At 40.6% G+C, this 26,979-nt stretch overlaps 1 protein-coding gene across 4 annotated transcripts; it reads left to right on the top strand.

Moving 5' to 3' along the window:
- Positions 1-102: 102 nt before the first annotated feature.
- Positions 103-25,903, top strand: RBM27 (RNA binding motif protein 27). 4 transcript variants are annotated; one of them, XM_074603653.1, is made up of 21 exons: positions 103-306; positions 2,923-3,041; positions 3,879-4,003; positions 6,302-6,408; positions 6,989-7,182; positions 8,006-8,263; positions 8,824-9,057; positions 10,240-10,374; positions 12,417-12,566; positions 14,441-14,585; positions 14,829-14,982; positions 16,095-16,358; positions 16,480-16,608; positions 17,481-17,603; positions 18,154-18,228; positions 18,335-18,499; positions 18,924-19,028; positions 19,132-19,323; positions 21,512-21,598; positions 22,041-22,151; positions 22,756-25,903. In XM_074603653.1, exons 1-21 carry the CDS (start codon positions 248-250, stop codon positions 22,840-22,842), a joined length of 3,018 nt encoding a protein of 1,005 aa, XP_074459754.1. In that variant the 5' UTR covers positions 103-247; the 3' UTR covers positions 22,843-25,903. The 4 variants fall into 4 exon arrangements, with proteins under 4 accessions (XP_074459754.1, XP_074459755.1, XP_074459757.1 ...); XM_074603654.1 differs by lacking the exon at positions 10,240-10,374 and having other exon boundaries at positions 117-306; XM_074603656.1 differs by lacking the exon at positions 12,417-12,566 and having other exon boundaries at positions 117-306.
- Positions 25,904-26,979: the final 1,076 nt, after the last annotated feature.

Here is a 26,979-nt window from a genome sequence, read left to right as displayed (position 1 = left end):
CTGCTGGTTCTCCACTGACCTTCGCCATGGGCTCTTTGCGGCTACTATTGGCTCATGGAGTGCGAGCTCCGCCATCTGATTGGTGAGCGGCGCCCTGGTCCCGCCCCGGCTATGCCCAGCAGGGTGCGTTGTGGGCTGGCGGCTAGTTCCTGTAGTAGGCCTCGGCGGGGAAGGGGCCGGGGCGAGTGGCTGCAGCGGGGCGATGGCGGCCGTGTAGAGCGGAGCCGGGCGGTGCAGCGGGGTCACCATGATCATAGAGAACGTGGACGCTCTCAAGTCGTGGCTGGCTAAGTTGCTGGAGCCGATGTGAGTGCGGGCAGGGCCGGCCGGTGGTGCGGCAGCGGCGCAGGGGCCGGGCCGGGCCGTGAGGGGGTGGGCACCCGCGGGCGGGCCCGGCCCCGCCGAACGGGGCTGGCGGCGGGGCTGCGGCGGTGACGGGCCTGTCCCCCCTCGGCCTGAGCTCGGCACGGCGTGTCCCCAGGCCCCGACGGGTGACAGGGCCCGGCCCGCAGCCAGCGCTGCGAGCGGCCGCTGGGGTTATGGGAGGCTCCTGTCGAAAGGACTCGGGCCGAGATTGGGGTTTACCGCGGCCTGGCCTTTTGTCCCAAAACCTGCGTACCGGCCTCGGGCCGTGTCTGCCCCGGCGGAGCCCGCCTGCCCGGCCCGGAGCGCTCCCCCGCGGTGTCTGAGGGCGATGTGTAACGGCGGGTGTAGGCAGTCCTGAGCGCAGGACTGTGAACCGGCTGACGAGCATCGCCGGAACAACCGAGCACACGGGCGGCAGTGCCCGCGGGAGGCTGCCGGGGTCGGTGGGGCCTCGGCGGAGGAGTTGGAGGGGGTGGGAGGGGTGGCGGTTCTGGGTTCATGAGTCGGGGCAGAGGGTTGGTTCGAGGGGTTTTGCCCTAGTGATGAAAACTGCCGTGTCTCTGACAAGCACCCGGCGCACCAAGGGGTGTTTGTGCTGTAGATATGGCGAGGTGTTGGCGGAGTTTCGGCTGTAGCAAGGGGCTTCAAAAGGACGCAGACTTGCCGGTAACACACTGGCTTTACAGTTCCCACAGAGTAAAACTAAGACCTGTTTGAAGTTGCAGGACTTATATTTACAATGTGTAGTTAGCTGATAGTTCTACAGATATTTTTCTATTTTGGTATTGTAAATAGGCCTTAGAACTAGTCAGTTGTAGACATTAAGTAGCAGGCATTTGGAAATTCTTCGTTGTTTTCCTTTTTTAAGATGATGGTTGTCTCTGATATTTGGTCAAATCCTTCTGACATCTGTCTGGACGGGAGCGTAACTCCTGCTCCTACACTTTCACTGCCAGTTCCAGTTGACCTTCTGCCTTGGTGCCCAGCGCTCCTTCAGTATCTGAGCTGCGCTATAGGGACGGGAGTTGGAGACGAGGGTTCATGCAGACAGTCATAGAGTTTGGTGGTGGGTCCTGACAATTGAGAATTCAAGAGTGCAAATACAAAGTGGTTAACCTGGAGAAGCAGACACACCTTATGCATGCTCCCGTAATGCTAATGTAATGCCTAAGAGAAACTAATATATGGAGAAAGGAATGGGAATGGTTACAAAGTGATGGATCATCTCCTTTATTTTGAATTGAAGGTTTATAGTCAGTTGCATGTAGGCACTAGCACCAAATACATTACATACAGTTTATTTCTTTTTGTGAGTGTGTGTAAGAATTGTAAAATCTGTAAATTTGTGGTTTCTTTGTTGTTAATTGCTACATTTAACATGGCTTTCATTGGATGTTGGAAACAGTGAGCAAATTAATTTGGAGTAGAGCTACTTGACTGGCTGCTCGTTGAGGATTTTTATTTTCTCTAACCAGTTGTCACCTGCTTGGCTTTTTGCGTTTTGTTTGTTTGTGGTTGGGATTATTTTTTTTTTACTTGCAATTACTTTGAGGTCTATACACTTCATACTATTTCCATGTTTATTATTTTAGAAAATATACAATCCCCTCTCTAGAAGTTAATCTTAAAAAAAAGAAAAAAATCTTTAAATCATCAAACTGTTATAGGTTCCTACCTGCCATCTGATAACTTGCATCTGCATCTTTTCAGAGAGGCAAAATGAGGAGCTGTTGCTTAATCATTTAAGACTGTTAATCTAATTCATACTTTGAGTGTTTTTCTAGTAGCTGAATGATGGAATCTAAAGCAATATCCAATTTAAAGACTAGCAGCAGAGTATTGCTACACAAAATCCGCTTTCTTTGGCCTTCATGAAGCTAGATAAGGATTTAGGTAGTGTGGATAGAGAATCTGTATTAATAGTTGCACACCTTTAAACGTTTTACTAGTGTTAAAAGATTGTTGTAAAATTTGTAGGCATTGCTATAATCCTTGGGGAAGGAAACCCCCAGTATGTTAGGCATGGTAACTTAAGCTGTACGTAATGTATCTGTGTGCATATTTAAAATGTGCTTTTGTGATACATTTCTGAACTACTTTTCATGGTAATAATATTTTAATACTTTGATACTTTACAATAATTGCGCTGTGACTTTCCTGGTACTTGCTCTGCTATTCCTGTAGAATCATACTTGGTGGTGGTTGCTGTGCTTAGAGAAAGTTAGGAAACGATGGCGTCTGCTCAGTTGCCCTAGAATTGGATCTTTCCATAAAAAAAAAAAGAAAGGTGCTTCTTCCAAAGCAAAGCTCAGGAAGGAGCAAAAGCATGGGAGCACTGTCAGGTTGGGGGGTGGGCATAAGGCAACTGCAATATTGTGCTGTAACTGAAAAACCGCTTTGCTGTCTCAGTTCTTGCGGTGCAGCTGTGTTGGTGTCAGAAAAGCATCCTGGTGTGTTGCCAGGTTTCCTTCGATGGCTCTTCTGGGACAGCGACTATCCAACACGGGGGTTTGGGCACAATTGAGCAGAATCAAGAATGGTTATTTCTCTCAATAGATGCGACGCAGACCCCTCAGCCTTAGCCAACTATGTTGTGGCATTAGTCAAGAAGGACAAACCAGAGAAAGAGCTGAAAGCTTTCTGTGCTGATCAGCTGGATGTCTTTCTGCAGAAAGGTACTGTGCTCTCCGCCACTTCATCCGTTCGGTGGCTTTCATTTCATTGCAGGGAGGAGGAAGGATGATGCATCATTGTTGCCTTCAAAATACTTGTTGTCCGTGAATTGAATATTTCTTACAGAGTGTGAAGGAATAAAGATCTTGTGATTAAAATAAAAAAAAAAAAATCTTAGGATGAAGTTGTGTAGCTTGGTCTTGTTCATGATGGGTGGGAGGAAGTCCTCTGAAGTAAGTTAGCAATTTCATTTGAAAGTATCAGTTGTGCTGCCAGAAGTTTCTCCGACAGATGTTTGATACCTTTTGAAAACCTGGTCCATATTAATCTTTTGGGCTTCTGTGAGCGTCTCATAGCAATTTGGTTCAAATTCAAAGTTTTAAACACTTGAAATTCTGATACTCATGGGGGAAGTTATTGTGCATTTTCTTGTGATCTGATGTTAAACTGATGATTAGTCTTCTCTGAATGATTTACTCTCATAAAAATTGCCATAAAGAGGCTGCTAACTGCAGCTAATGGAATAACTGTGGATTATTCCTTGATCATAAGTTTCGATCATGCGTGCCTCCTTAGGACATTTCAAAGTTGTAAATGGGATTGAAGGGAAAGTCTCTGTTTCTGCCTCTGATATACCTGATTAATTTCTTTATCTAAATAAACAATCTCAAGTTCCACAAATGTAATTCCAGCTCCTTGAATGGAACTGATATTCGTTAATCTAAGATGCTGCTGTGAGCAGTCCACCTGGATGATTTTTCCCAGGGATTTCTCTGGTAAATCTAACAGTGCTCTTAAATCAATATGTAACCGTGTTTTCTTGTGTTCTGTATCCACAGAAACTTCGGGTTTTGTAGATAAACTTTTTGAAAGTCTGTACACAAAGAGTTATCTTCCTTCTCTTGAACCCACTAAAGTAGAAGCAAAGCCTGCAGGTCAGGAAAAAGAAGTCGTCAAGGAGGAGGTAACTGTTTTTTGTGTCTGCCTGCCTCTAATTTTCAAATTAGCTGTCCCGTACATTTGTGAGAGAAAAATTCACTTTATTTTGACTATTGACTTTTGCAATCTCTGTGCATTTGAAGAAAAATGCAAGATGACCATTCAGAGAAAACATTTTACATTCCCTTTGTAGAGTCTACCTTTGATCTAGATTAATAGCATTCGGAAATCCTATTCAGACGTCCCTGGCAATACGAGCTGATAATGATGTGGAAGGGCTTAAGAGAGGGGGAAGAAGGAAAAATGTTCCCAAATTTCCCCTTTCCAATTTTGTGTATTCTGTGAGAACAGAAATTATTTTAAATGTTTTCTGTAATACTTAAAATCGCCTGTATATTAAGGGATAATTACTTTTAGAAGTGAGGTAGCATTCATTTGCCAACAGTTCTTTCTTTTATCTTGTTTTTAAGTTTCATTGACAAAATTGACAACAATTGAGTTTTCGAGGGGAAAAAAAAAAAAAGGCAATATTTCCATAGTTGTCTAAATTTCTTTATATATTGTATAATCCTGTGCTATCACTTGTCTAAGATGGATGTTTTTTTCTTCTGAGTTGGTGATTTTCCAAGGGAAGAGACCACTCCTCTGTGCTTGTAGCATCCTAATGTACCAGCTTTGGGAGAGAGTTGGGGAAAAAATGCTATAGAAGTAAATGTTCTTTATTTCTGTATACTCTCTGATCACAGTTTGCAAAGATACTTTAGACTGAATATGTGTTTTAATTAGTATAGGAAAGATGCAAGTAAGGTCAGGGCCTTTCTCTTACTCCAAGGGTGCTTATGTCATGCAGTGTTAAAAGCTGCTGTCTTTATAAATGGACCATAGGTAGCGCTTTTTTCTGACAAGTACTCTAAATGGGTATTCAGATATGTGCTTTTGTCTGAGAGCCTAAAATAATGTGAAGGAAAGACCTGGCTGGAGTTAGTTGTTCTGTCCTCAGAGTTAAAACTGGCTGATGGGCATGAAGGGGACAATTGCAGATCAAACTCTGTCAGTCGACCAAAACAAAATTGTATTATATCGTATTTCAGAATGCAGATCCTTATTTGACAGAAAATTAAAGTTGCTATTTAGTTTTTTCTCCCCTTTCTGGTATCCTTTTTTTTTATCTGAGGATGAGACCCAGAATTATGACGCTTTATGGCAGTAGCTTTGGTGATGGAAGTTCGTAATTTGCAACTGTACGAGACTTCCTCTTTAACTGTTTTCCTGTCATTTCTCAAAGTACTTGTCATAATTTATAAAAATTGTTTTAGGACTACCTTCAGTTAACTTAACCAGTGCTGTGAGGTGGGGGGGGGAAAGGGGAGGTTCTGGGGGCTTGGGGCGGGGCGAGCAGGGGTGAGGTAAAAGAAGATATCTAGGACAGCGTTATGGGACAACTTTACAGGATCAGGACACTAAGTAGCTATTTCCACATCAGTAGGGCCTTGATGATTTGTTATACAGCTCAGTGTATTACGTGATTCCTGCAAGTGGAGAACAAAACCAGTGTAGAATCATGGGAAGTCCAGGTTGGAAGGGACTCCAATATCACGTGGTACAACTCGTGTTGAAAGCAGAGGGCCTTAGGTTGAGCTATCCAGAGCCCTGTCAAGCCAAGTCTTGAGTATTTCTACCGATTCTCCCTAAATAATCCTAAACAAGGATGCAGGAAGCGTCCCTTTTTGTTTTATTCTAATTGGAAAAGATCTTTTAAAGATTATTGCATGTAATCTTTGGACACCAAAATTTACAGTAGCTTCTAAGCAGTGTAAAATGGCAGCCAAGGCAGCAATGGTACGAAAGGGGTTCAAAGTGATTTACAGTAGATCTATAGCTGTCAGACTTCTAAACCTGCCCTTGTTGAGGCCAGCAAGAAATGTGACTAGTTCAACCATGTGAACAGTTTTTTGCTTTAACTCATTTGTTTCAAAGTGTAAACCAATGACGTATCTACTTGGAGAAGTAACTCTCCTTAGTTGTGTTCCAGTTAAGAGATTCAGAAAATACCTCATTAGTAGAATTGATTACTCTAATGAACGAGATAGAGAACTTGCCTTTTATGAATCCTGTTTAAAAACAAAATATCAAAGTAGTTTTGTTCTGGGGCATTTCCTCTGCAGAAAACCCTGAAAGATTTGAAACAACCTCTAGCACTCAATTACATGTAGTGCCTAAGTGTTCTGGGCAAGTAATACTTAAATATTATTTTTATACGGGATGCTAGCTGTAACTTGAACTAAATTTTGGTCTTATTTTCTTCACTAAAAAAAATTGGTAGTTGCCTCATAAACAGAATTTTCAAGAGTCAGTTGAAGAAGAGCGGGATAGCAGGAAAAAGAAGTATTCCAGTCCACAGAGAAGCCGTGCAGATTCCAGTGAACAAAGGTTAGTTTTGAGCCAAAATATTAATATATTCTTCTGTATTTGCTGTCAGTCTTTAAGTGTCTCGTAGGTAGTGATTTTTCACAAAAACAGTGATTTCCTCCTTACTTTTCTCTGTCTGCAATGTATTATCTGTGTGCTGGTCACGTGCATGAGAGCCCTTCACTAGAAGTTGGTCCCTTACAAAAGAATGACAGTATCTTTCAAATGTTAATACCTAGGAATGTCATCAGTTCCATTCTTTCCCTGGTTATATAAATTAAAAGCACTGTTGGAGGGTTCTCCAGGGGTTGACGGAGTTGATCACACAGTGTCAACATCACTTTTAAAATATGTTCTGCTTCGGTCATGTAACTTCTTCACTTTTCCGATTCTTCTTAGTCCTCCCCTTGCTGGTTTCTACCAATTAGTGCGTCAACTTTGAGATTCTGTACTTTACTATGTAATTTGGGAAATTCTGACTCGAATGTTTTGCTGTCCAAATGAGATGGGAAGGATGAGTAGTGTCTTGTTGCAAGCTTGTTTTTTTAATTTGGTTTCTCTTTTCGTAAATGTGATCTACAGTTTTTTCTTTTTTTTCTAGAACCAGAGAGAAAAAGAGAGATGATGGAAAATGGAGGGACTACGACAGATACTATGACAGGAGTGACTTGTACAGAGAGAAATCTAGCTGGCGACGTGGCAGGAGTAAAAGTCGTAGTAAAAGCAGAGGGTTAAGTCGAAGTCGTAGCCGCAGCAGGGGTAGAAGCAAAGACCGGGATGCAACCAGAAGTGTTGGTGAGTACCCGAGATGCTGCTCCAGAACATCTCATGTCAGTGGCCTGTGGTGGCTCCTACGTACTGTACAGTCTCCGAGGCTGGAGATGTCCCTTGAGCAGTTTGAGCAAATTTTGAGAACTTTGTGTTCCTGAAATTATTAATTAAGGTGCTGTTCTTCAGAGTAGAATAATTAACAGGATTGTTTTCTTCTTTGCTAACCTCTTAATTTATCCACAGGTGTATACCGGTGGATATCGGTAGCTGATATTTTTGTGCTGTGTGTGTTGACAGAAGCTGTTGATTTTTTTTTTTTTTTCCCCAAAGATCTGTCTTTTTGCAAAATAGTGTTACCCTCTTTTTCACTTTGTTGCTGTATATTTTTTAGAGAAGGTTTCTTTGTAATTGAAGGTGGTTACCATGTGGTTCATTGTTCTTTTAGGGCTAATTCAAGTCGGTTGGGAAAATAAAGAGGCGCAGATTACAATGGATTTCAACGCATGTTGAGACCATGTTAGTTAAGGGCAGGTGCAGGTTTGTTGTTTCAGGCTTTCTCCCCTTCCCTCCCACGCTTTCTACTTTTAAAAAAAGCTGTAATTCAGAATGGGATAAGGAATAGAGGAATGAGCAAAGAGAACATTTAGATTTCTGAAGTTAAAATCCTATTTGTATTATATTTAGTTCTTATTCCATTGGTAAGACTAAGTTCCTTCAAGAACAGTTTAATCTGCCAAACACTGAGTATTTAAGGAAATGTTTATACTGTTGTGTATATTTTTTTCAAGGCTCTGATATACAGAACGAAGTGTGAAGACTTTACCTAACTCTTTTTCTTTTTAAACAGAGCACCGAGAGAGATCAAAATTCAAGAGTGAAAGAAATGATGTTGAAGGCTCATATAATCCAGTTTCTGTGTCTCCTGGTAAATCTACTGAACAGTATTCCTCTGCCCAGTCTATTCCCAGTGCTGTTACTGTAATTGCACCTGCGCACCATCTTGAAAGCACAACGGAGAGCTGGTCAAATTACTATAACAATCACAGCAATCCCAGTTCATTTGGCAGAAACCCTCCTCCTAAAAGAAGATGTCGAGATTACGATGGTAAACTATCTGTTTCTTAGTTTTCAGTTTTATACTTTGTTTCAATTATTCTGTCACCTTTTTGTAGGTATTCACTAAATGTAGGCAGCAAGTCAAAAATGCAGTAGCATGTGTATTATACCTTGTATGTAAAAGATGCATATGTGACCTATATTTTACTGAGGACTAACTGGTCTTACTGGAAGCAGTTTACTTATAATCTGACAGTTGCTGGATAAGAACATAGGGAGTTTGTTCACAATTCTGTTTACGCTCGGCAAATATTTCAGCCACTGGCAGTTGTGATAAAGATTGCAGTGTAAATGTTTAATGTAAAACAGGTGGTACTTTGACTTTTTATTTCCACAGCTTTTATGATGGATGCGTGTATGTTTTTGTATGCTTTTATGGAAGATTATTCTAATTTGAATTATTTTGAAACTTCACCTGATAACGTAATGTTGGATCAGTGATTGCATGTTTTCTTTAGTAAGAAATTCCAGCAAAAACTGAGATGCTACATATCGCTGACAACTAATAATTATTTTTTTTCTAAAAAGTTTAACTGTCCTGTTTTGCAGAGCGAGGATTTTGTGTACTTGGTGATCTTTGCCAGTTTGATCATGGAAATGATCCTTTAGTAGTAGATGAAGTTTCCTTGCCAAGTATGATTCCTTTTCCTCCACCACCACCGGGAATTCCGCCTCCTCCTGGTATGCTTCTGCCCCCCTTGCCAGGTCCAGCTCGGAATTTGAGGTTGCCAGTTCCACAAGCTCATCCACAGGCACCACCTCCTGTTGTGCTTCCTGTACCACGTAAGTAAAAACATTGTTCCGCATTTCTTTATGTCAACAAGTTAAAACGACGGCTTTTTCTGGAAGATCTATGTGTATTTGAAGTAATGAGTTCAAGTTCCTTTGCTAGCCACGTGCTATTCAGAACATTGCCAAAATAATTCTGAAAAATCAGCTTGTAAAATAGAATGTTGCAAGCACTCCAGATTGAATTAGATGAATTGGGCAGGGAAGCAGGTGTCTTCCAGATTATCTCATAACCCTGGTGTTGTTTGGATTGATCACTGACAATTGCATTACTAGCTTTTTTTTTTTCTGTGTTTGTGCTATATTATGTATTGCTTTTTAGTGGCAGATAATTGATACATCTAAGATGTATTTTAGCTGAACAGTGGTCTCCGAGACTGTTTAGCCGCTTATGTTATCTTACTGCATTTTATCGTGTCAATTCTGTGAAGCAGTAGAATATTAGCTGTGTGGTTACTCTGTTTCAGTACTCTCTATTCCAGTAACACAGTACATGCTGCGATAATTGTATCAAATTGCAGCAGCCATGGGATGAGAAGTCATTTTATACAGGATTAACCCTTAAACTTTGCACGAGCCTTTTAGTGAGTAGAATTAGCTTGCTATGGAGTGAACGAAGAGCAATCTGTAGTTGTGCCTTGATAGGTTGTGTAGTGAAACTCATGGTTCTTTTTTGGCCATCTGGTAAGTAGGAATGTATGTATCGTATCCATATACACTTTGTTTGCAAACAAAGCAAAAATAGCTAGACAAATTCCTTGTCTGTGAATGCCTTTTGCCCTGTAGTTCTTGTTTTAGAACTGTAATCTAAGTGTGGTTTATTATGATCTCTTGCTCTGAGCAAGCCTTGATTCTCCATGGCAGAGCTGAGGGAGGAGCTGCTGTAGGTAATGCAAGCTCTGACAATAATAAACTGCTGGGGAAGAAAAGAAAAGACATGTTTTGTTTTGTGTTGTGCTTAAAGCTTTGTCCTTTCTGGCAAAGAGAAGAGGTGTTGGAATCAGAGTAACTTACCTGAGTGGGGCTTCTCCATTTACTTTTACTGTAGTGGGATTGTAAATATTTACAAAACTGGCCTTGCTCAAAGCAAGGCATAAACAAATGAAATTGAATTGTTTGCACGTTTTATCTGTGGAGTTACAAGTTTTAGTGATCTATTCTATGGTGTCATTGTAGGACCACCTTTAACACAGTCAAGTTTGATAAATAATCGTGACCAGCCTGGGACAAGTGCAGTGCCCAGTCTTGCACCCGTAGGAGCAAGACTACCTCCTCCTTTACCCCAGAACCTACTGTACACAGTATCCGAACGTAAGCAAATTCCTTTTTTTAAAATCTGCTTGAGATACAAATTCTAAAATTCCTCTGTTGATGTGTGATTAGAAATTATTACCCGTCTTCCTCCAGTACATACAAATCTAAAAAGAAGTCTGATGGCTTTCCCTGTGGTCAGTGCATCGTCTGCTGTTGCTGTGTGAAATCACAATAGTGTTCTGTCACCGTCTGAGGAAAGATCAGTCATGGGGAGCTTACTCTGGGTTTCATGTACTCAAAGCAATAAGATTGTTGCATAAGAGAGGGATCCTTTCATCTTCAAGCTGTTTAGCAGAACATCAGTAGGCAAAGATGGGTCTGCAAACCTGTAATTAGTGTTTAACTCGGTCTTCATTCCTATCCGGTTTTGGCTAGTACAGATGAGAGAGATTTTATTTATTTATTTTCAATCTGTGTATCGCAATAGTCTCTACAGTCTTCATATACATTAGTACTTTCTTTCTCTCTTTTTTTTTTTTTTCCAGAATCAACTTAGTTCTAGCTTTCAAAGTTAAAAAACAGACCTCAAATTTTTAAAAAGTGGATTTTTGTGAGGGGAAATAGCAAAATACCTGGAGAGCCCTAGATTGCTCTATTTAAATCCAACAAAGCTCGTATTTCATTGATAACGAAACGAGTAATGGCATTTGCATGTTTTACATGAGCAAAATAAAATAATTAAATCTCAGTGTCTTATAATGTTCCTGTCCGGGTTTTTTTACATAAATATTCTGAATTTTATTCAAAGGAGGGCTCTAGTTCATGATCCATGTAGTTTCCTTTGAATTCCATGCTTTTCAGAACTTCAGTCACTCAAATATCTTGTTAGATAATCTGTTCACTTATCTCCAAATGCGGTCAGGCATTTAGATGTTACCATCCGATTCTTTCAGCTTCAGAACTTCTTCTAACGGGCGATTCTGTCTGTCTTAGCTCGCAGGGCGTCACTTGACTTCAGTTGCACTGCATAAATCTGTTCCCCAGAACATCTGTGGAGGTTCCCATGTCCTGGTCTTGGACTGTTACGGTAACAACTGCTGGTTGCCCTTTTGCGATCAGTTGTGTGCCAAACCCTGGAGAAGGGTCTGGTGGTTCAGCTCGTGCGAGGTTAATGGAGGTTCTTGGCAGAGTCAGAAACTAAACTAAACCATCAGTTTTGAAATTCTGGGGCATCTGTTTTAGATTGTAGAGTCTTCATTGTTGCTGTGGAATGAGGAGCTGACATTTAGAGTGCATCAGATCTGTTGAGTCCCCTTGTATAGGCATTCATTTCTGTTCCAGGGTGTACTGTGGTTCTGTGGAGGCTTTTCATAGACTTTATTCGTTCTAGTTCTTGTATAGTTTTTCCTCTTTATGGTTGGAAAAAGGCATCATCCTTGATTTGGGCCTTGGGGTGGAGGAACAATATGAGGCAATTCTGTCATCTTGTGTTCTTATGGTCACCGCTTTTAATGAAAATAATCATTAGTACCTTACTGGAGGTATGCAGCTGATCTCACTCTTACATAAATCGAAGAGAATTTAATAGGTAAGTATTGGTCAAATTACCTGATTTCTCAGCTTTCTTTGATCAGAATCATTTAAGTACATTCTTCCAGAAAAATCCTTTTCTGAAGTAAACTAGACAGTTGGGCAGCAAAGACTGAAAACTCTTTGCATCTTAGGCCCTACAGAACAAACGCTCAAACTACATCTTTTGTTGCTCCCCTTGAAACGCTGTCAGACATTGTGAAGGTTGTCATACAGACACCTCATTCCTTTTTCAGGCAGCTCATCAGCAATACTCAATTACTGTGACTTACACGCTTTGGACAAACAGTAACAATCAAATTAAAAAAATATGCCCAAATAGACTTGGGCGTAAAGTTCAGTTGAGGGTTTTAAATGGTTACACACATTTGCTGTATGACCACTTTTCTCTTCTCTTCATCCAAAACAACTTCTGATTCTTGGACATCCATGCATTTCCTTAAAGGAAAATTAAACCTGAGTCTTAAACTCATTTGAAAAATTCTTTCATTTCTCTCCTTTTTTTATAGATACATATGAGCCAGATGGCTATAACCCCGAAGCTCCTAGTATTACCAGTGCTGGTAGATCTCAGTATCGACAGTTCTTTACAAGAGCACAAACGCAGCGTCCAAATCTAATTGGCCTAACATCTGGGGAGATGGATACAAATCCAAGAGGTAGGAAGGGTTTCTAGTCATTGCTGTTGCTATTATGGTCCAAGATCGTCAACACTTATTTTCCCCTTTTTCAGGCTGAACGCAGTAGTCTTTCTCACTGATCTAGTATTTCAGAGCAATTTTGGGACATCTCTACCTTTTTTAAACTGCTAATATGACCATATAAAAGTCACAGCAGCCTTGTTGATTAAAAATAACCACTTGCTTTGGAATGTTACTAGTGTTTTTTGGTTGATTGGTGGGGTTTTATTCCTCTTTAGCCTGTGAAGGCACTTTTCAGGTGCTGGGTGCTTCTAGAAGAACAGTGGTTCAGAACGCTGGCTTTGAGCAGTGTAGTCTGAAGACTGCTTTTGGTTTGCCCAGGGCGTGATTAGGCCCTGGGGCACAGAGGTGACAATCTCCAGTACTTTCCTCCACTGTTGTGGTGGTAGTGAAGAGGGGAACTATCATGGCATGGTTCTGTACTTGGTGCTCTGAGTGTCAGCTGGTTGTTCTCTCTAAAACGAACATTGCAGGTGGCATTCTAATTCTCCTAGCCCATGGAAATCCCAGTCTGCATTTAAGTAACTCTGAATCTGTAACTGGATGAATGTGGTTGTACCACTCTTAGTGTTAACACGTACAAAATCTCTTTTAGGGGAGAGAACAAGGCGTGGCTCTCTCTAAGAAATTTTTGTTCTGTTAGCATACCTTTCTTTTTCCCTCCTGCTTTCCCCACCCTGATCTTTAAAAGAAAAGTTGTTAAATTTCAGTATTTACTGTTACGCTTCACTGTTTCTTATTCAGTAGTAAGAAAGATATTTTTTTTTTTAATATTTCCTTCCAGTGACTCATCCTGTAAAGAATATGCTTAAATATTATTGCAGAAATTGCTGTTGCTGTTTTCATCTTAATGAACATCATAAAGGCAGGGCTGGGGCTTTATTGCTGGCCCTCAGATTCTCTCTAAGAACCCATTCCATTGTAAGGCGTGGGTGAGTGTTCAGCAGCGGTGCTTCAGACCACTTGTTTTACTGTCTTTGTCAGGAGTGTGAAAGGCTTACTCTAAAACCATCCTCCAAAGTAAGACTGAAACTGTATGCCTGAAAATGCCCAGTCTTTGTTCTCACCAGTGTAATCAGCAGAGCTCTGGCATATATAAAAGCCATAGAAAATTCACTTAACTCAGACTTCTTTTTAGGAGTTGAATATTTGGCATACACAGGAGACGAAGAGCAATAGCATAATCTTAAAAAGGTTGTAAAAGAAACTTGGCACATTGTGATCTAGTTCTTCAGCTTTGTGTTTGTAGAAGTTGCTTCAAACCTTAAATCTAATGTCTCTGAGAGTATAATTTCATGCCATAGTTGTGCTTAATTAACAGTTTGTTACTGAAAACGGGATGGAGCGATGACAAGGGGACGGAAGTGGGAGGAATGGGTTCTTGGTTGCTTTTTCACTGTCAAGGGTTAATACAGGGAAAGCTGGTTATTTAGTCAGCCCATGCCACATTGCAGAACTCTAACCTGAGTCTGGGAACCTACCCTTCTTTCCTTTCCTCCTCAATATTTTATTATTTTTTTTTCCCTGCAGAATCTGAATTTTCAGTACCTGAAAGATGAAGTTTTAGCTTTGTTTCTTCAAGCTAATACCAATCTTAAAGGTCAAAATCTTATCCCTGCTGGCTGGACTAAATGTTTGTCTTCCTCAAATTGTTTAGTTAGGCTAGCAAATGACCTTTGAAATAACTTCATAAACAAAACTGACCAACTTGATAAAGTCTTCCTAATTTTTATGGTTTTAAACTCAATCCTATTTTGCCGTTTAAGTGAAAGCTTTTCTGATGTTTCCGTTGATCTATGGTAAATAACGCAGGCCTCTTTCTGTTCCTCCAGCTGCCAATATTATCATCCAGACTGAACCTCCCATTCCCATTGCAAATAACAGCAATGTAACTAGGGTTGTCCTTGAACCGGACAGCAGGAAGAGATCTCCAAGTAGCATGGAATGTCCACCGTTAAAGAAACCGTGGCTGGGAAAGTAAGAATTAACAGCTGCAGTTGGTGAATTGGAGTGTGCTTTATTGCTGTTGGTGCTGTGAATATAGCTATTCACTGGTCCCCTCTAATGGAGACTAAATCTTTGGTGGTGGGAGGAGCTCCTTTTTGTTAGTGTCTAGAGTGGATACTTTTCATGAGAAATGCAAAAGTTAAATGTGCATTAACGTTTGCTGCTGTATACGCGTGGCTATCTAAATTACTGTCTTGCTGTCATTTTCTCTAGGCAAGCAAATAACAACCAGAGTAAGCCAGGATTTTTGAAAAAGAATCAATATACTAATACAAAATTAGAAGTTCGAAAAATTCCGTCAGAATTGAACAATATTACACAACTTAATGAACATTTCAGCAAATTTGGAACGATTGTAAACATTCAGGTAAAAAACAAAGTTCAGTTTTATGCCTATATATGGGTATTCTATTTTCCTTGACGCCGCCTTGAATGTTGCAGCTGAACTACATTCCTTGAGAAATCTTAATGGAGGTTAAGCAGGAGAGTAGGTAATCAAATTCAAAGAAACCTTTTCTTCACCCACTCAATTGTATTATTATCTTAATTTTGTAAGAGTTTGTTGGCTTCTGCCTTCATGAGGTCTTATTAAATTTGAAAGGCTTGAAGGTTTAACTGTCCAAACTAACTCAGGTTTTTGAGCAACTTGTGTACAATTTTTGAAAGAGATCTTCTAACGATTTCTGTCTTATACGATAGTCCTATAGTATTTGATAGCCAGGATTGTGATAAAGGTGCTACAGGAGAGTCTTTATATGCATTGGTTTATTACCACTTTGCATCCTAGAACTGGCTCCAGTTCAGTGGCATTCCTTGCACTGTAAGAAGGGGAAAAGCACTACATAAGCAAGACACAGGTGGTTACATGATTAAAATAGCATTTAATTTCCATTTATTTTTATAGACAAAACAGGTGCCTCTTAAGTCCTCGGTTAGACGTCTAAATAAAAGACAGATTACCTGGGAAGCCTCTGTATTTTTTGAGTTGATAATTTTATTCTGCACCTTGATAATGAATTAAGGCATTTAAAACATGCTATCTCATTAATTTTTAGAGAAAAATAGCCTTGCTCAAGAGTGTTAAAAATGCTTCTTTGGGAATGTGGCTAACCTTTCCATTGTACATCCGAAGACAGCAGTCGTCTTTCAGGAGCTTTGGAGTCAGCACTAGCGTCTCTTCAGTAATACCCCAAGGGCAATTCACAGTGCTCTGAATATATGATGCTATCTGGTGAAAGAGTCTTTCTTTTTACTTTTCTTTTATTTTGCTTTACTGTATATAGGCTTTGCTGTAAGTATGTGTAATACTTGCCAAAAGGTACTTGCATTTAATTACATAGAATGTTTTACCTTTATTTTGAGATGCTAATATCATGGGATGTCCCACTCACTAATGAGGGTTATTTGTAGATTGGTTTACTACTGATTGAGATGTTTTCTTCCTTGAAAAGTAATGCTTTCTAATAAACTTTTATTTAGGTTGCTTTCCAGAATGACCCTGAAGCTGCTCTAATTCAGTACCTGACTAACGACGAGGCTAGGAAGGCAATTTCCAGCACAGAGGCAGTTCTGAACAATAGGTTTATAAGGGTGCTGTGGCACAGGGAGAGCGAGCAGCAGTCCCCGCTGCTGCAGCAGCAACAGCAGCAGACCCCCCCACAGGCTCTGCATCACCAACTCCACCTGCAGCAGCAAGCCCTGACCGCAGCTCCGGCTGTAACGATGCACAGCAACCTGTCAAAGGTATGGTGCTGTCATAAATTAGGGATTGAGCCATGAAGATTATCAGCATTCCTAAATGACTGCTACTTTAAAAAAGCAAAGTATATAATCATTCATTATTTTAATATCTGTTGATGCACAGGTGATGAATAAACCACCGGCATCTGGTGCCTATGTCCTTAATAAAGTCCCAGTGAAACGTCGCCTTGGAGCAGCGGGTGTAAACCAGCCTGACATAAACCAGTCTGGAGCTGTGGTAGAGGATTCCCAGGTACGTTGATGAAGGCTGACCATCTTCATGCTTTCAGTTAAAGCTTTGCCCCATTAGCTGAGCAGGAGCTGGCAGGTAGAACTTGCGCATTGTGCCTGCTTGGTTTTTGTTCCTTATCACTCATGTTTCATGTAACCATGGTCAGTCACTTCTTCCTAGTTTCATTTGCTGTTTATGTAAAATAAGGACAATGACTTCAGAAACAAAGTATCAGTATTTTAAGTAGCATAAAATATTTTTGGCAGTGCTTCATAGTAAACAAATTTGACAGCCTATATGTGATGTCAGCTTTTTGTTGGCAAATCTAATTGCTTTCCCGGTGATTTTTGAGCTTATGCTATGCTTTCACAGTAGTGCTAGATGCTTATAGAATACCTCTGCATAGAGTTCAAGCTGATACAGTTTAATTCGCACTGATATCATAGTGCAGCGTGTGCTGTTGGCCACAGAGAAGTCCTTCTTTGCAGAAAGGCAGTGTGCAGGTGACTGTTGCTGCCTTATTTGATCAGAAAGTGTGATGTTAGACTATTACTGCAAAGGTGAATGTAATGCAGATGCAGAAGATCAACTTCAGTGATCTTTCTAGTGGATATAAAGATACAGAGGGAATTTTGGATGAAGAAGGAAAGAAAGCATCTTTTGCAGAAATCCTTTTAACAAGTATTTGAGCTGATTGCTTCCAATCAAGTTGACTGTTAGACCAATGCCTTTATGTGTGTGGTTTAATTGCCTTGATCTTTTTGTTTCATTGCACAAATCTGGAAGTCTGTGTTCACGTTTCACTGAATGCATTCCTCTAAAATTCATTGATGGTATATCACGTTTGTTTTCAGCTGTTAGATATTTTTCTGTGTGTGTGTTTGCTATTTCAGACATTCCCTACATCTACAAGCCACTCAAAAATGGTTTACAGTTCTTCAAACTTGAAGACATCTATGAAGCCTGGTGCAGGGTCTAAACCTCATGATGTGCAAGAAGCCCTTAAAAAAAAACAGGTACTTTCCTATTCACTGGCCGACTGACAGTTTATCAATCAAAGTGCTTTATAAAGAAAGATTGATAGGCAACTTGAACCTCAAATATTGCTGTATAGCTTTCTACGTTAGTGTGGGGTTTGTCATCATTATCTATCTCACAAATGCACGTTGAGGTTAATCGTGGGGAAGGGAGTATTCCTTTTGGGATGTCTTACATGACGCACTTGATCGTGTAGTTTTTCTGGGTTTTCTTGAGGCATTTCTCTGATTCTAATCTCTGCAGGTATGAGACACTTAAATGATGTAGGATATCTTTCTTAAGAGGTGTCCAAAGGGAGCAAAAATTTAGTATAAATTTAGTATAGTACTTCACAGCAGGAAGTTAGCAACTTTTTTTATTTTTATGTTTTTCCTGGATCAGATACACTTCATACTTGTGCATTTTGCAGACCGTTAGTTTTCATGCTAGCCTTCACTTCTATAGCTTGAAGAAGGCAATATGATGTAGATGAGTACGTATAATGCTAAACTGCTTTTTACTGATTGAAAGAATTTTCTCCTCGTATAGGAGGCAATGAAACTCCAACAAGACATGAGGAAAAAGAAGCAGGAGATGTTAGAAAAACAGATAGAATGCCAGAAGGTAAGTGTGGAATATCTTCTACTTACATACGTTCTGTAGATAACTAACTGTTCAGTGTTGGTTTTTTCCGGTAACTTTATATTCCTGCTCTTCTATTACTACATAGATGTTGATATCTAAGCTGGAGAAAAATAAGGCCATGAAACCAGAAGAAAGAGCAGAAATAATGAAGACCTTAAAAGAACTAGCAGGAAAAATATCTCATTTGAAGGATGAACTGAAAACTTCATCTACAACCTCTACACCATCAAAAGTAAAGTCCAAGACAGAGGTACTTATTGTGCAAGACACTTGCTGCCTGTCTCTTGTAACTATTTCTAATGTGTTGTCCTAAAAATGCAGCAACATTAGATCTAAACACTTCCAAGCAGTAGTTTGAGTTTGAGAGTGATAACTATGGACAAGCAAGCTGTGGTTCTAAGGAACTCGGATGACCTACTTTTGCATGGAGCTCATTCAGGCTTGTTCCAATTCTGAAGCAGAGAATTCTGGGTCTTCCAAAAAATGGGCTGGGGGAGGGGCATGGAGGCAACTAAAACAATCTGAATTTAGAGGGAAGTATGGATATTGTATACTGATCTGTCTATATCATTTACGTGAATGTGTTGCTGAAGAAGTGGAACAAAACGTTAACTGCACGCATTACAGTTCTGCTTTTCCCTTCCACTTTCTCTTTCTGCACCTTTTTCTCTAAGGCACAAAAGGAACTTTTAGATGCAGAACTGGACTTTCATAAGAGACTCTCTTCTGGAGAAGACACAACTGAATTGCGAAAAAAACTAAATCAGTTACAAGTAGAGGTGAGTTTGTCTGGATTGGTGCTTTTAATATATTTATGATATGTAAAGGTTTTAAATCCTTTCAAACTGAGGGTGGCTTTGTACGTTATTTGCCTTTGAACAGGCTGCCCGTTTAGGCATTCTGCCTGTTGGTCGAGGAAAGACAGTGCCAACCCAAGGAAGAGGACGAGGACGGGGTCGTGGGGGAAGAGGAAGGGGCATGTTGAATCATATGGTGGTGGATCATCGTCCCAAAGCACTGACAGTTGGAGGCTTTGTTGAAGAGGAAAAAGATGAATTGTTACAGCACTTCTCTGTAAGTATGACGTCACATTAAAAAAAGAAAATCTGAAGAGGAGAATTGTGGCCTAACTGTAAATCTGAGATTAAGTAGTTAATCCCCTGGATCGGGGTTTACTTGCAAAGAGGGGCATGCTAAGAGCTCTGTAAATAACTGGGGTTTTCCAGATTCTTGAACATGTGAGTCTTTTTGTTTCCGTCAGTGCAAACAAATCATTGACTCATCCTGAATTCATGGAACAGGCTATGGATAAGCAAACGGTTTCAAGAGTTAACAAGGGTGTAAATGCAATGTCTTTTATAGCTGCCCAATGCATTCCTTTAATGGGAAAAACTAAATAGCTTGTTCATATTAATTCTGCGTTAAAACAGTTTAGAACAGATGTTAGAAGGCAGAAAAATGCCTATCAGCCTCTCTCTGTTTACAAATTATTTTTCAGATTAGCAATTCATACCATTTATCTTGTTTCTTTCTAGCTCAAGAAGCAAAGCACTGTTTGCTAAACAGGACATCAATTTCAAAGAGGTTAAATTTGTTTGCTAACTCGTGGTAGTGCAAGCAGCTTGCTAGTTTGCAAGCTAAGCTAACGGACGTGTTGGCATCACAACTAAGTGAACATAATAAAGGAAAAACTGATTTTACATTTCCCTCCGTTACTTTAACCAGAATGAAATGTTTTGGTGTGCAAAGCTGGTAAACTTCTCAGAGAGATCATGTAATGCTTCACAAATAGACCCAGCGTGAAACCTAAGCTCGATCAAGTCCGTTGGGTATTTCTGGATGCTCCTTGCATAGCAAGTGACAGATATGGAAAACTAATTTTGTAGAATCCTGCCCTTTAGAGCTGGATACAGGAAAGCGGTAGAGCTCTTGAGGAAACTGGTAACCTGAAAGCGTGTTTGTTTCTGGTTTGAGTAGGACCAGAGAACTTTCCAGTTCTTCATACGGTGGGGTAAGCTTTGCTCTTTGGGGAACTGCTACCCTCTGCTTTGGCCTCGTGGCTTGTCAGAAGGTTAGAGGCCACAGCTGCTGCTTTGATTAGGTAAATTCAGTGACAAATATTGTGCGGTTTGATCAAAAAACCCAACCTGCTTTGTGATATGACAGTGCCATGACCCCTGGGAAAAGTCTGAAGGGGGGACCAGAGTATTTTTCTTCCTTTTTTAAATAAAAAATAATAAAAAAAATCTTTCCTTTAATTCTGTTTCTGAGGGATTTCATGCCTTTGAAATTTGGCTTTGAAAGTTTGAGCCGTCCTTAGCTGCTAAAACCAGTAAAAGTTTTTACAAACAACTAGTGCTGTTACTCAAGGTATTATCTTCCTGGCTTTTAAACTGCTTTTCTTCTGCTATTCTGCTATAGTGGTGAGCCCCTGGCCCGGGTTCCCCAGAGAAGCTGTGGCTGCCCCATCCCTGGAGGTGTTCAAGGCCAGGTTGGATGGGGCTTGGAGCAACCTGGTCTAGTGGGAGGTGTCCCTGCCCAGGGCAGGGGGTTGGAACTGGATGAGCTTTAAGGTCCTTTCTAACCTGATCCATTCTATGATATTAAATCTGAAGTTCACTACAGTTTTCTTTCGTGCTGCTTGTACTCCATGCATAAATCCTCTTTTTTTTTTTTGTTTGTTTGGGGTGTTTTTGTTTTACTATTTAACTATCATTGCCACGGTCATTCCAATTTTCACCGTTATGCAGTCTATAAATTCTAAAAATGCAAACTTCTTGTTAATCTAGCCGTACTAGATTATATTTTTTCCTCCTCCCAGTAGTGTACTTACAGAACGTATTCAGGAGCTCTATAGCAAAGATTGATTCCTATTCCGGAAATCTCTTTTGCAAATTAATGAGCTCTAAAGGACTTGCTTAACAGGTTTAAAGAAGTAGAACAATGAAGGGCAGAAGAGAGTAAAGGAAATAGTGAATTCAAAGAATTCACTTCTTAACTAAAATTAACACACATATTTCCTTTCCTCCTGCAAAACTAAGATCCCCTTATTAGAATAACAATAAATAGGAGCTTTTGCCCAGAAATACAGGTACAAATGCTGCAATATTGCTGGATGATGCAGCTGAGATTTCTCTGGCTCTCACCTTTCCATCCAAAAAAGGTTTCAGTGGCGCTTCAGTACATTGCAATTGTAGCACATGATGGTCATGGCTTTGGAGGAGAATATTACTACTGTTCCTAATCGACTTTTCTCTCCTAGAAATTTGGAGATATTGAAGACCTTCAAGAAGAGGATTCTCCATTAAGTGTTGTTCTAACTTTTAAATCTCGCTCAGAAGCTGAGAATGTAAGTAGAATAACGCATATATTTTTTCATTTTAAACTTCTTATGTCTGCCTCTGTATTTTGAAGTGCAGCAGGCTTTGGTCCTTCTAGTTGGAGCTAGATAGCGTGGGCATCTGTGGCTACTGCATACAGTGTCACTGAAGGGGGAAATGCCTCCCCTTTCCCTTAGTGGTAACCTCGGCCTTTTGCTGATAAAGGTGCAATGGCCCAGTCAATTCAGAGCTCCGTTAATCTTTTCAGATTGCTGGTAGATAAGTGTTATTTAGCAGATTCAGGTGTCAGTGAAGTTGCCCTCAGAAGGCTGAAGTGGATGATTGTGGCTTATGAGATCTTCAAATGTGCGTCTGCACGATGTTCTCTGGGGCTAGCTCGTTGCCTGCAGTCTTAAATGTTCTTCACTTGATCCTCTTTTTGAAAATATGTTCATTTAAAATACAATCTAGGCTGCTAACCAGGGATCCCGGTTCAAAGACCGAAGGCTACAGATCTCATGGTACAAACCTAAGGTACCCTCTGTGTCCACAGAAATCGAGGAAGAGGAGTCCAAGGAAGAGGTATGAAAATATATTAAAAACCTAATCGGTCTTGTAGGAATCCAATAGCTAAGAGCTCTTGTAGGATACAGTTTTCTGTTTATTGAAGAGATTTTATAAAAGGTGGTTTTGCAAGCCAGAAACTTAACTGGTTTTGAATAGTCAGGTACGTTTTCCACGCTTTTAAGAAAGGGGAAAAAATACACTTTCTGGATGGGATGTTGATTTGTCACTATGAAAATAATTTTTTATCTGCAGGCTGCTAATCTTTTTACTTCACAGTATTAATGCTCCACTGTAGGATAAGTTACAGATATTCTTTCCTATAATTATGAACACATGAAGCTTCTAAAGGTTTTTCCGTCAAGGCATTTCGAAGTATTGTTTCAGAGAGAGTGGGTGGGTGTTTATTCCTGCTTCCTTTGAAGTTTGGCTTTCTTTTCCTTTCTTGACGTGTGAGGCTGCTGCTCTTCCCATAGAACTTGTTGAATTGTGTGTGTTTCGGTGAGTCATACGGTAAACAACAACCTGATATAAAGTACAACCGACGCTGTGTTGCGTGATGTGTTTCCTAGGGTACAGCATGGAACAGCATGTTTAAAAGTATGTTTTTTTCTTCATCTAGGAGACTGAAACCTCAGATTTATTTTTGCACGAAGATGATGATGACGACGACGAAGATGAGGATGAATCCCGTTCTTGGAGAAGATGAAACTTGATGTTGGAAATGTATAATTTTAGGAATATAGTTCAAGCTACATCTTTTAAACGTTTATTTAAGGAAGTTGATGAGCCAAAAAAAAGTTTTACTTTCTTTTCAAACCACAAGATTTAGAGTGAGCAAAGATTGTTATCAAAACATTTCGGATCTAGCGCTGTGATACTAAGCTAGCCAAAGGCCCAGTACCATTTTACGTAATTATCAAGCTCACCAGGGTGGTGAATTTTTCTATTTAAGAAGGATAAAAAAGAGAGGGGGGGAAGAAATATTAGTATTTTCTTGTCCTCTTTTTGTGTCACCTGTATTACCTTGTTTTGGGTTTTTTATAATGTGATTGTTTTGTTAGTTTATAAATGAAAAGATATTACAGGTTTTATTTAGCAATATTATGGGGTTGGGGGAAAGACGCGAACTTTCATTAAATGTTATGAAAGAAAAAATTGCCTCATTTGCTAATTGAAAAAGGGTAGCATTTTATTTCATGTGGAGTCACTTATTGTAGGAATTCTTTGTGGCTAGGTTCATAAATGATTGATTTCAGTATGTTTGAAAGCCACGTGGTTTCTATGTTCTTCTTTTTGTGAGAGGAGATGGAAGAAGCAATTTAACAGGGTATTATTATAATATTGTCCAGTTCACTCCGTTTCTTCAAATTCTGCTTCGCAGAAAACCGTGAGCAATGACACATATTTGAGTGAATTTTCACTCACTGTTGATTTTCTTCTGTAGTTTCAGTGTAAGGTTCGTTCAGTATTTGTGAGCATGAGTGTAATGACTTTCTTACTTCCCCAAAAAGAAAGCCAGCCTGGCCACCGCCTGCCAGCCAGCGGAAACTCTTCCTCCTCTCCCTGCTACCAGCTGCGTATTTATGTTCAAACCAGATCGGTGAAGCGTTCAGAGCAAAAGGCTTTTTAGCCGACAGACGGCAGCGTCCTGCTCATAGGCTTGGTTAAACCATGCTTTAAGTGGCGAGTCCTCAGAGGAGTGTTCAGAGACGGGTTTGGAACGTTATGAATTTATCTTCAAGTATAGTTGTGTTCAGACCCACTTAAGACGAATGAACACGTTACATTCTCAGTTGCCTTATTGTTGTACCATTTTAAAAGCAGCCCCGCAGAAACGGGTGTATTTCGAGAGAAAGGGGGATAACGAGAGCAGATCCTCGAGCCCAGTGTTGTGACTGTTGGTGGCTCCTGCAGTTCACCAGCGTGGTGTCCAGTGAGCATTTGCCTTGACTCTGTCCATACACTGCTCAGTACATTTGATGTACGTTTCTATACAAAATAAACAGAATGTCGGTGCAAAAATGCTCTCCTCTTTTGAATAATTAGTTTATCAGTATATTTGCCAGCAAGTTCCCAACTGAAGAAAATACACATCAGAACCTGTAACTGAGGGTGGCTCTGACCTTGGCTGGTGACCCGTAGCAGAGCTTGCCTCTGGGCTAGCCATTCCCCTGCCCTTGTTAGCCCTCTGCCCTGGTGGTGCAGCAAAAGTCAAAACAGTGTCATTCTCTATTTCCTTCTCAGTTGAAGGGAGTATGTTTTTCAGTATTCTGTCTCTTCCCATTGAAACCTCGCCTCTTTATATATAAATTAGGACTTTCCTGCTAATACTGAGGCTAAATTACAGACATGAAACGAGGGGAAACCAACCCTACATACTTAGAAGAATGTCTTGCTTTTCTCCCATCATCTCTAATGGGTTGTTTTAGTGTGGCTCAGTCAGTGTATATTTTGAAAAATCCATTGCAACAAACATATTAAGTCCTGACAGTTTAAAAAAATGATAGAGGGAACAAAAGGATTTATATATTTTTTTGTACAGAGTTTTTTCTTAAACTGTATAATTTTGTAAATATTTTGCTTTTTTGTGTACTAAAACTACCAGCGTATAGATTTCAATAAGAATTGTTGTATTTTTGTATTTGGAAAATGAAAATTACAGTGAATGAATGAAGCTGTAAGAAAAATTGCAGTAGCCTTTGAGACACGTAGAATGGGATTCCTTTTCATATGGTTTTAGCTCTGAAGTGACACCGGAGTGGCACACCGTGTTCAGGGACACTTGCCCTTGCCCGGACACGCTGGGGCTGTTCCAGTGGGGCGCGAGAGGAGGGAAGCGAATGCGGTAAATTTAATGATTTTTTTTTTCTTTTTTGAGAGCTTCATATGGTTTTGGTTTTTTTTAATCCCCCGTCGCAGCACCTGTTGGCAGGCGTACATAAATCCCGCAGTGACATCCCGAAGGTGATCGCTGAGCGCTGTGCCCGAGCACAGCCTGTGCGCGGGAGCCTCGCTGCTGCCGTACGGGGAGCTGAAACCGTGGGCCGGGGGCGGTTTCTGACTCCCGGCGGTTGAGGAGGAGGAAAGAGGTTTGAAAGTGACCTTCGTTTGGCCAAAGCTTTCGATCTCCCTGGATTTTCGGGCATCCTAGGCTGTATTAAAGTGCTTGGGGGGCGGGGAGGGTTTGGTTTTGTTGGTTTGTGTGAAGAGGTAGTGTGGCAGTACAGCTTACTTTGTGGCAACGCTTTGTTGTGAAATTCCCGGGTATTTTCAGAGAGTACCTTAGGCAGTTTCTAATCGACAAGGTAACTTGTGCGCAGCAGCCGGCGTGTAATTAGACGGTACCGGTCTGAGACTGGGGTATAAACGTGGAAGGGATGCGTGGTAAGAAACGAAAGTCACTGTTAGGAAGAATAATCTCCCTTTTGTTGTTGAATTAACCTAAGCAAAAAAAAAAAACAAGACCAACTCAAGAGTTAAAAAGATACATCTGAAAACAGTTGCCTGCTTATTGTGAAAACAACACTTTTATTTTTAACAAAATCATGTGAAAAGGAATAAAGTTCCTCTTGGTGTATAGTAAACTTGTACTATAGTTTTTACAAATTGTGAACTTGTGTAATAGTATAATAGGAGATATTGTTGAATTTCTAACTGTTTATACATTTAAATTCATATATGTAATGTTTGTTTTATTGATTACAATCTGAATTTCTAAGATGCATGTTGACTTTTTTGCAATAAAGATATACTACGGAATGGTTCAAGATTTAGAAAAGACAAAGAAAATTCTAACTTAAATAAATTGGACAGCAGAACCATTCAAAAAAAATTACAACTATCACAAAAAGAGTGTTATCACTTTTTTGGGGTGGAAGTATTTGTGTGAAGGGGGTATTTATTTGAATGGAATGTGTGTGCAAGTTTGTTTTGCTTAATAACCTGGAGAAAAACCTTCAAGTGTGGAATAGTACTGATTAAGACAGCTAAATGGGTGGGAGGAGGGTACGGAGGGCGTGGGAGGGATTCCGGTAAAGGCTGTTTTACATTTTGGGGAAGGTTCAAAGTTTAACAGAAAATGAAAAATGTTTTAGACATTTTACAGATTTGGAGTATTGCTGGGTTATTGAGAAACAGTGCGTACGAAACATGAGAATATATACATGCAAATTTTAGCCCCTTTGCAATTTGGTCTGAAAACTAATTTATGCTATTATAAACTTTATTCTTGGTCTTTGCTTCTTTCACTGGTTCCCCTTACTCCCTTCTCTTTCCTCTATTGCTTTCGGGAATGTAAATGTTTGTGATCCACATTTTTTAACAGCCCTTTCCCTTCCCTTTCCTTGCCTGGAGAGTCGGTGTGCTGGGGTGCAATCACACATCCCCCCATACAGTCGGTGTGCTGGGGTGCATGCACACACACATACCGCTCACAGTCGGTGTGCTGGGGTGCAATCACACATCCCCCCGCACAGTCGGTGTGCTGGGGTACACACACACACATGCCCCTGCACAGTTGGTGTGCTGGGGTGCAATCACACATCCCCCTGCACAGTCGGTGTGCTGGGGTACACGCGCACACACATACCCCTGCACAGTCGGTGTGCTGGGGTACACACACACACATCCCCCTGCACAGTCGGTGTGCTGGGATGCACGCGCACACACAGACACACACCCCCCGCACAGTCGGTGTGCTGGGGTACACACCCCCCGCACAGTTGGTGTGCTGGAGTACACACACACACACACCCCTCACAGTCGGTGTGCTGGGGTAGGTACACACACGCTGCACAGTCGGTGTGCTGGGGTACACACACAGTGCACAGTCGGTGTGCTGGGG

Source organism: Larus michahellis, chromosome 11 (assembly GCF_964199755.1).
Source record: "Larus michahellis chromosome 11, bLarMic1.1, whole genome shotgun sequence".
Classification (NCBI taxonomy): domain Eukaryota; kingdom Metazoa; phylum Chordata; class Aves; order Charadriiformes; family Laridae; genus Larus; species Larus michahellis.
Note: the sequence above shows the minus strand (reverse complement) of the source record. Positions and strands in the feature narration are given on the sequence as shown.